Raw genomic sequence first — 8,757 nt, forward strand, 5'->3', positions numbered from 1 at the left:
AAATCTGGTCCAGCCTGAACCAATATTTCTCAACCATGAGGACCTTAAGACAGCTGGATTTCAACTCCCAGCAAGGGTTGACCAGAATTCAGCATGGATAGGGCAAGAATAAATGGGGTTAGACTGTTGTTGGTGGTTTTTTTTTAATTGGGTAACTTTAATAGATAGTGGGAATGCTGTAGATGTAATATATCTTGATTTCAGCAAAACGAAGAAGAAAAATCATCCGTGAGAAACTAAATTAATAAACAGGTTAAATATGGGCTAGATCGCATGACAGTTAAGTGGGAAAGTGATACGCTGGCTGGTGGATTCTGGGAATTGAAGTCCACAAGTCTTCAAGTGACCAAATTTGGGGAGCCCTGGATGAGACCAATATTTTTTCAATATTGGTTGGTCACTTTAAGACTTATGGTCTTCAGCTCCCAGCATTCCCCAGCCAACAAGGGTTCACCAGAATTCAGCAAGGATAGGGCAAGAATAAAAGGGGTTAGACTATTTTGTACTTTTTTGATTGGGTGACTTTCTTAATAGATAGTGGGAATGCGGTAGATGTAATAAATCTTGATTTCAGCAAAATGAAAAGAAAAAACTCACAACAAGGTAATTGGTAAAAGAGATGGGTTAAATGCCATGAGAATTAAATGGGAAACTGAAATGCTGGCCGGGGGATTCTGGGAGTTGAAGTCCATCCCTCTTAAAGCATCCTGGCTGGGGAATTCTGGGACTTGAAGTCCACCTCTCTTAAAGCACCCTGGCTGGGGAATTCTGACACTTGAAGTCCACCCAACCTAAAAGTTCCCACGTTTGAGAAGCATTTGTGGATCCAACAAGATGCTAATTCTGCAAACTTGGAGCCCATAGGAGATTACCATCATTGCCAATTCCCACAATTGTCTGACAACAGAACTACAAGCTGACTTGGCACCCAGCCGTTCATCAACCATGTGGGCAACAATCACACCCCTTCCCAGGGTTGCGGCTACGGGAAGTTAGCTATCACCACACACGTTCACGGATGGCTGGACAGAGAGACGGCAACAGGCATGCCCAGGGGTAGAAAAATTGCCCGGGCGTGCATGTGTGCGTGCAGTAGCACTGCCGCCCCTTTAATGCCCATTGTTCACATCGACTTTGTTTTCCACGTTCCCGGGGCAGCTGTGTGCCGAGATCGAGTTGCTCCTGTACTGAGCGTCATCGAAGTCCAGTTCGTGGCCTTGAACCCGGACGGTGTTGAGGCAGCCCTGGAAACAAGATTTTTCCTCTCCTGAAATAAAGATATATTTTAAAAAAGGAGTCAGAAATAATAGAAACCCACCAGAATATACATCCGGCTGCATTTCCATGCATCATTAGCCTGTGGAACTCCTTGCCACAAGATGCTGCAAATATAATCCGGGTTGACCTAGTGACCTTTCAAACTTACAAGAGCATTGGAAAAAGGGACTTATGACCATTTTTTACATTTATGAGCGTTGCCGTCTTCCCCGGGGTCACGGGAACGACATTCGGGCCGTTTGGCAACTGACTCGTATTTATGACGGCCGCAGCATCCTGGGGTGGCACGATTCCCCTTTTTTGTGACCTTCTGACAGAGTCAGCGGAGGAGGGCGGACTCACTTAACAACCGGGTTACCGACTTCACGACTGCAGTGATTCGCTTTGCGACCGTGGCGAGAATGGTCGTAAAATGAGGCCAAAGCTCGCCTGGCGACTATCTTGCGTAGTCGTGGAAATCCTGTCGCCGTATCAGAAACCCGCCAGGGTATACGTTCCAATGCCTGTGGAACTCCCTGCCTCAAGATTCAGGAGGCGCACAGCTCTTCAGCAGAGTGAGATTGTTTTTAGATTAAAATTGATATGCCGCCCATCCAACCGACTTGGGGGTGACTCACCCCCTCTTTTTAGCCGGAGTTAAGGTGAGATCTGGCTACACCCACCCACCCGTCCCCTCCCATCCCCCGTGCCCCTTTTTGTGGTCCACCCCTCCCGGGAAGATGTACCAGATGCTCCCCCAATGACCAGGTTTCCCCTGGCGCTCAGCCAGACTTCCTTCAGGCTCTGGTAATCGTCCACGGGGGTGGGCTTGCTGATCTCGGTGTCGCCCAGACGCAGCGTGAAGGAAGAGGGAGTGAGGAGGAGGAGGAGGGGGGTGTCCAGGCAGCCCCCCGCAGGGAGAGGAAGCAACAGGAGGGTTTGGTTACGCAGCTGAGCCCTCAGATCCTAGAGGGAAGGAGAAACCACAAAGCGGGTTGAGGAGGGGGCCGGGCTGAGTGGACTTTCCGTGGTTCTCCCCCCCCCGCATTTCCCCCCCCCCCGTGGGGAAGGGGTTCACAGCACCCACAGGCCCATGATGCCCTGCACACCAGCCTGGGTGGGGGAGTGACTCAAGTCTCTCCCCACTTGAGACCCTTCACTCATTCCTTCGTTCGTTCATCCACCCGCCATCCATCCCTCCATCCATCCTTCCATTCGTCTTTCCAGCCTTCCTTTCCTCTCTCCATCCTCCCTTTCATCCCTCCTTCCAATTCTCCCTCTATCCCTTTCATCCCTCCATCCCTTCCTCAAACTTTCGTCCATCTTTCCAACCTTCCTTCCTTCCATCTACCCTTCTTTCCTTCCATCCCTCCTTCCATCTATCCATCCCTCCTCCTAATCTTCCATCCCTCCTTCTTCCTTTCACCCATTCTTCTATCCATCTTTCCATTTGTCAAACCTTTGCTCCTTCTTTCCAACTTTCCATCCATCCTTCTTCCTTTCATCCTTCCAACCTTAAATCCACCCTTCCTTCCTCCCATTCTCCCATCCTTCCTTCCATCCATCCCTCCATCCCTCCTTCTTCCTTCCATCCTTCCTTCCATCCCATCCCTCCTTCCTTTCATCCCTCCTTCCATCCATTCATCCATCCGACCTTCCTTTCATGTTACCAACCTTCCTTCCTTCTCTCCCTCCTCCCATCCCTTCTTCCTTCCTTCCTTCCTGGCAGTGTGTGTGTGTGTGTGTGTGTGTGTGTTCCTGCTACCAGCCATCCGGAACGGGGGGGGGGGGGAGGCTCAGATGCCTCCGCCTGTCCATCCTCACCGTGCGCTCCAGGGCCAGGCGCAGGACCGGGCGCTGCTCCTCCAAGGCCCAAACGGCCAGCAGGGTGCTGAGCTGGGGGGCGGCCCTGATCCGCAGCTGCAGGGAGAACCGCCACTGGCCGTCGGTGGTGCTGAGCCCGCTGGGGAGGTCTGCGAGAGAGGAGGAGGAGAAGGCCACGGCTGGCGCCTCTGGCGGCTGCCACCACCCGTGCCCACCCCTTGGCGAGAGACAGGGCCAGGCCCTCCCCATCTAGGGACTCCACAGCCCCTGGTGCCCAGCCATACCTGACAGTGGAAAGACAGCCAGTCCGTCGCCAGGGAAGAAGCTGCCACGCTGGACGGTGGTCAAACAGACCTTGGCCTCACGGTCCTGCAGGGACCCCCCTTCCTCCCGCCAGGCTCGGCTCGTGTTCAGCCAGTCCCAGCGCCTGATGCAGCCATCCAGCGCCGGGTTCACCTGCAGCGCCCATCGGTCGCGGGGTGATGGGGGGGAGGAGGAGGCAGGATGGGGGAAAGACAAAAGACCCTCTTGAAATTGGGGTGGGGGCGTTTCGGGGAGGAGGGGGGCGGCAGGGAGATCCTGGTGTGAAAGGGTGTTGTCGTTTCAGAGGATTGTGAATCGTGGTTTCGCAGGGGGTCCTTAGGACTGTAAGGGGAGCCTGACCATCCCAGTCGTTAAGTCGTGACGGTCGTAAAGTGGGCGGATCACGTGTCTGACCCCGTTTTGCAAAGATTGTTTTTGGGGCGACTGTAACTTGGAACGGTCGTAAGTCAAGACCAGTTGCAAGTTGAGCATCTCTTCCTGTTTTGAATTTTATTATTCTGTTCTCCTGTTCTATTATTCTATTCTATTCTGTATTTTATTATTCTATCGGTATTCTATTATTCTATTCTATTCTATTATTCTATTCTATTCTGTATTTTATTATTCTATCTGTATTTTATTATTCTATTCTATTCTATTCTATTCTGTATTTTATTATTCTATCTGTATTTTATTATTCTATTCTATTCTATTCTATTCTATTCTATTCTATTCTATTCTATTCTATTCTATTCTATTCTATTCTATTCTATTCTATTCTATTCTATTCTGTATTTTATTATACTATTCTGTCCTGTCCTGTCCTATTCTTATCATTTCTATTTCTAATCTATCCTGTTCTTTGCAATAAATTCCAGTATAGCACAATGGGACAAATCCACAATGGCTCATAAATGATGCTTTATGGCTAGTGAAGAGTTTGAATGGCTCAAACCATGGCTCAAACAAGCCATGATTCAAACACCCAGCCCAAAAGCTTTAGACAGATGGACGTCTCTCGCAAGCTAAAGATTTGGCTATGTGTTTTGAGCTAGGCCCAGATTCAAATCCTCATTTCCCCTCCCCCCCCATTCTGACTCTGGATCCGTTATCCTTATCTCCCCTGACCCACCTTGCCTGGCTGTTGTGAGAATCAAAGAGAGAGAGAGGATGAAAAATGAAAGAGTTTCTGATTACTTTAGAGCAGTGTTTTCAAACTTGGGAGCTATGAAAAGTGTGGACTTCAGTTTCCAGAATCCCCTGGCACTAATGCATTCCTTTTGATGTGTATATACCAGGGGTAGGCAACCTCGGCTCTTTTATGACTCATGGACTTCAACTCCCAGAATTCCTGAGTCAGCTGACTCAGGAATTCTGGAAGTCCATGAGTCATAAAAGAGCCGAGGTTGCCTACCCCTGGTATATACCCACTGTGGCCTGCTTACTCTCTTATAATCCTTTTCTTCGCAATCTCTCCGCTTAAGGGTAGGAGGGGGGGAAACAGGTATGGCTGGCTAGGCTAGGGAATTCTGGGAATTGAAGTCCAGACTTCTTAAAGCTCCCAAGCTCGAGATAAACTGGTTTAGAGAAAAGATGGGGAAAGGAATCCATTGGGGACTTCAGGCCGTTTTGGGGGCTTGCGGTACGGACGCCGGAGGACAGAGTTCCGCCTTACCGGGACCAGCAATTCAATCGGCAGGATGAACATGCCTCCCACCCCGATGCGCATCTGAGGGGTGGTCCGGTTCACAATCGGGTGGGAGACGTGGCTGAGAGTGAGTTGGTCATCTCCGTCAACCACCAACATTATGACGTGTCCTTCGTTCTTCACCGTGATCTGTCCGGGAAGCACAGGAGAATTCGCATACAGGGACAGAGGTAGAGGAGGGTCAGAGAGAATCGGGACCCCCACCGGAGGATGTGGGAAACATGGGGGAGGCAGGGGCTCTCCTTTAGTTGATAGGTAGTCCTCGACTTACGACCGGCTCCATTTCAATGCATCGTTAGCCTGTGGAACTTCCTGACACAAGATGCAGCAAATATATAAGCATAACCTTTGACTTACTTACTTGTTTAGTGAACGTTTGAAGTTACGACGGCACTGGAAAAAGTGATTTATGATCATTTTTTGCACTTATAACCACCGCAGCATCTCTGTGGTTATGTGATCAAAATTCGGACGCTTGGCAACTGACTCATATTTACGATGCTTGCATGGTGCCGGGATCATGTGATCCCCTTTTGCAACCATCTGACCAGCAAAGTCAAGGGGGAAGCCGGATTCGCTTAACAGCCGCACAATTCACTGAACGACCACGGTGATTCGCTTAACAACGGTGGCAGAAAAGGTCTTGAAATGAGGCGCCACTCGCTTAACAACTGCCTCGCTTAGCGGTGGAAATGTTGGTCTCGATTGTGGTTGCAAGTCGAGAACCCGCCTGTGGTCTTACCCGATGCCACAGGCCGTCGTTGAGATGTCGCCCTCCGGAGACGGTGAGGTTGGTGAGGGAGTTGTGGATCTGTATGATTGGTTTCCCCTGACGCAAAGCGAGGACGAACCAGTCGGAGCCGGGAGCAGTGTCCCCGTAGAAGATGACCCCTTCCGGGTCAAAGGTCCGGAAGTCGAAGGAGGAAACTGCACTGGGGGGAGGAACAGGGAGGGTCGTCTCAAGGGGGGAACCAGAGGGGGGGATCTTGATGCAGACCCCTCCTGGATGGGGAAGACACAGCCCAGCCGGGTCCTGAGGGTGGTCCCCATCCTTGACTTCTCTTCCACACCTCCCTGTCTCTCTCTCTCTGTCTCTCTCTCCCCTCTCCCTCTCTCCCACTCTCTCTTTCTCTCTCTCCCCTCTCACTCTCCCACTCTCTCTCTCTCCTCTCTCCCACTCTCTCCCCTCACTCTCCCACTCTTTCTCTCCTGCTCTTTCTCTCTCCCGCTCTCTTTCTCTCTCCCCTCTCCCTCTCTCCTTCTCTCTCTTTCTCTCTCCCCTCTTACTCTCTCCCACTCTTTCTCTCTCTCTCCCGCTCTCTCTCCCTTCCCCTCTCTGCCCCCTCTCACTCTCTCCCACTTTCTCTTTCTCCTACTCTCTCTTCCTCTCCCTCCCTCCCACTTTCGCCCTCTTTCCTTCTTTTTCTTACTCACTCCCTCCCTTTTTCTTTCCCTTCCTTTCCCTCCCTCCCTTCCTCCCTTCCTTCCTTCCTTCCTTCCTTCCTTCCTTCCTTCCTTTCCTCTCCCTCCCTTTCTTTCTCTCCTCTTCTCTCTCTCTCTCCCCCCCCTACTAAGGATCCCACCAACCCCGCACTCCTCCTCTCCTGCGGTGGCTTCTTCACCCTCTCCGACAGACCCTCACCCCAGCCTCTCTGGGACCCCACCGGGGGCTCGGCGCGGCCTCGCAGCAGGCGCCTGGCAGCCTTGCGTGGCATCCTGGCAAAGCTTGCGCACCTCTTGGAAGGAAGCCGCGCTCCGCGGGTGGGGCGGGGGAAGAGGGAGGAAGCCCCTTGCCCACGCCCCCTGCCCACCCACCCACCTCAGCCCTCCAAGGCGTCCTCCCTTACCTGGTTACCGTTCGCAGGTCAACGAAGAGGCTGGCGGTTGGGAAGGGGTCTCCCCATCTCTGTCCCAGGTTCAGCCCCCCGGCTTCCACGGCCGAGCCTCGGAAACAGGCACCCAGCTGGAGGCGGGGGAGGAAAGACCGGGCATCAGCCTCGGCCGCCCGCCAGGGGGCAGCAATCCACTCGCCGAGAAATAGAAGCCGCGCAGTACCCGAGCGCGCCGCTAGGGGAGGGGACCGCGCCCGCGGAAGGCGCGCGGCGAGCTTTGAGCCACGCGGGGGCAGCGTTGCTCCGTCGTGGGAACGGGCGCGGGTGGGGCGGGGAAGTCCGCCATTCCGCCCGTGGAGGGGGGGGGAGTCGCTAGGAGTCGGGAACGACTGGATGACCTCAGCCGCCGCGGAGGACTCTAGCCAGCTTGCTCCGTTTCCCTTTTTTGCAAAAAAGAAAAAGAAAAGGGGGGATCCTCTTCATATCAGCCTCGACCCCCCCCACCCCCACCCCCTTCCCCCAGGCGTCTCGCCTGCGCTGTATCCTGCGGGATCCTGAGCTTCCTCCGGGGAGGAAACTCAACAGGTGAAGCTGCTGCCTTTTTTCTACCCGCGCTCAGGCAGCTGCTGGGTGCGCCGGGCCAGCGGAGAAAGGCCAAGCTGGGGCAGAGCACGGAGCAGGAAGGGGCCTTGGAGGTCCTCTAGTCCACCCTAGCCCTATCCCATTCTGGACCAAGGGCGGTCCGGTTCTAGAAACGGAGCCGGCGCTCTTTTGCTGGCCCACGTGGGGGCCCAGAGCCCCTTCCTGTGCCTTAGCGGCGCAGCTGGGCCTCCCCTGTTGAACTGCGGCCCGCACTCCTGATATGAACGGCTTGGCTGGCTGAAGAATTCCGGGAGTTGAAGCCCACCAGCTTTAAAAGCGGCCCAGGTTGAGGACCCCGTGGCCTAGCAGGGGGTTGGACTAGAAGACCTCCGGGGTTCCCCTTCCAATTCTGGAATTCCGCAATCGACTCACCTTCAGGGTGTCCCTCTCCTCTGCCTCTTGAATCCGGTCCCCCATGGCCCAGGGGGGGCCGGGGGCCACCAGCAGGATCAGCCAGGCAGCAGCTGGGAGCATGGCTGGCGCAGAAACTCCACAGGGACTGGAAACGGCTGTGGTCAAATTCCAATTTTTCTGATCCTGTTGACATAAACTTTTCCAGGGGTCAAGGCCCCTAGTCTGGCCAGGCTGCAGGCTGCTCTGCACCTTAGGCAGGGCCCACCCCTAAGGCCTCACCTGTCTTTGGGGAAGGGTCCTGTCTTCTCCATCAGGTTGATGAATCCATCTGCAGGCAGTCAAAATCAGAATGGGTCCTTGGAGGTCATCTAGTCCAACCCTGGCCCACCCCCGCTCAAGCAGGAGATCAGCCTATGCCATTTCGGACAAGTGGCTGTCCGGTCTCTTCTTTAAAACCTCCAGCGATGGAGCACCCACGACTTCCGGAGGCAAGATGATCCACTGATCATTAATAGAATTAACAGAGCTGGAAGGGATCTCGGAGGTCATCTAGTCCAACCCCCTGCTCGAGCAGGGGATCCTGTACCATTTCAGACAAGGGACTGTCCGGTCTCTTCTTAAAAACCTCACAACTTCTGGTGGCAAGCAGTTCCCCTGGTTAATTGTCCTCCCCGGTTAGGAAGTTTCTCCTTGATTCCGGGTTGCTTCTCTCCTTGGTGAGTGTGCATCCAGCCACCCTGTTGCTAAGCGAGACAGTTGTGTGAAGTGAGTTTTGCCCCATTCGACGACCTTCCTTGCCACGGTTGTTAAGTGAATCGCTGCGAGTCTTTGAGTGAA

At 53.5% G+C, this 8,757-nt stretch overlaps 1 protein-coding gene across 1 annotated transcript; it reads right to left on the bottom strand.

Annotated features, from left to right (window-relative positions):
* Positions 1 to 1,021: 1,021 nt before the first annotated feature.
* On the bottom strand, positions 1,022 to 8,043 carry LOC308677141 (sex hormone-binding globulin-like). The gene is made up of 8 exons (XM_081343305.1): positions 7,939 to 8,043; positions 6,940 to 7,055; positions 5,835 to 6,024; positions 5,060 to 5,221; positions 3,366 to 3,537; positions 3,082 to 3,230; positions 2,004 to 2,223; positions 1,022 to 1,267 (listed from the first exon to the last, which is right to left on the bottom strand). The coding sequence occupies exons 1-8, from the start codon at positions 8,038 to 8,040 to the stop codon at positions 1,110 to 1,112; spliced, it is 1,269 nt and encodes a 422-aa protein (XP_081199431.1). The 5' UTR covers positions 8,041 to 8,043; the 3' UTR covers positions 1,022 to 1,109.
* Positions 8,044 to 8,757: the final 714 nt, after the last annotated feature.

The sequence above is a fragment of the Vipera berus genome (assembly GCF_964194415.1).
Source record: "Vipera berus genome assembly, chromosome: Z".
Lineage (NCBI taxonomy): Eukaryota > Metazoa > Chordata > Lepidosauria > Squamata > Viperidae > Vipera > Vipera berus.

Excerpts from the sequence above, each read along its gene's own strand:
- LOC308677141 (XM_081343305.1), bottom strand. The coding sequence starts at position 8,040 with ATGCTCCCAGCTGCTGCCTGGCTGATCCTGCTGGTGGCCCCCGGCCCC. Across the intron at positions 6,025-6,939 it reads GACCTGCGAACGGTAACCAG|TGCAGTTTCCTCCTTCGACT; the intron begins GTAAGGGAGGAC and ends TCCTCCCCCCAG. Across the intron at positions 5,222-5,834 it reads ACGACGGCCTGTGGCATCGG|ATCACGGTGAAGAACGAAGG; the intron begins GTAAGACCACAG and ends CTTCCCGGACAG.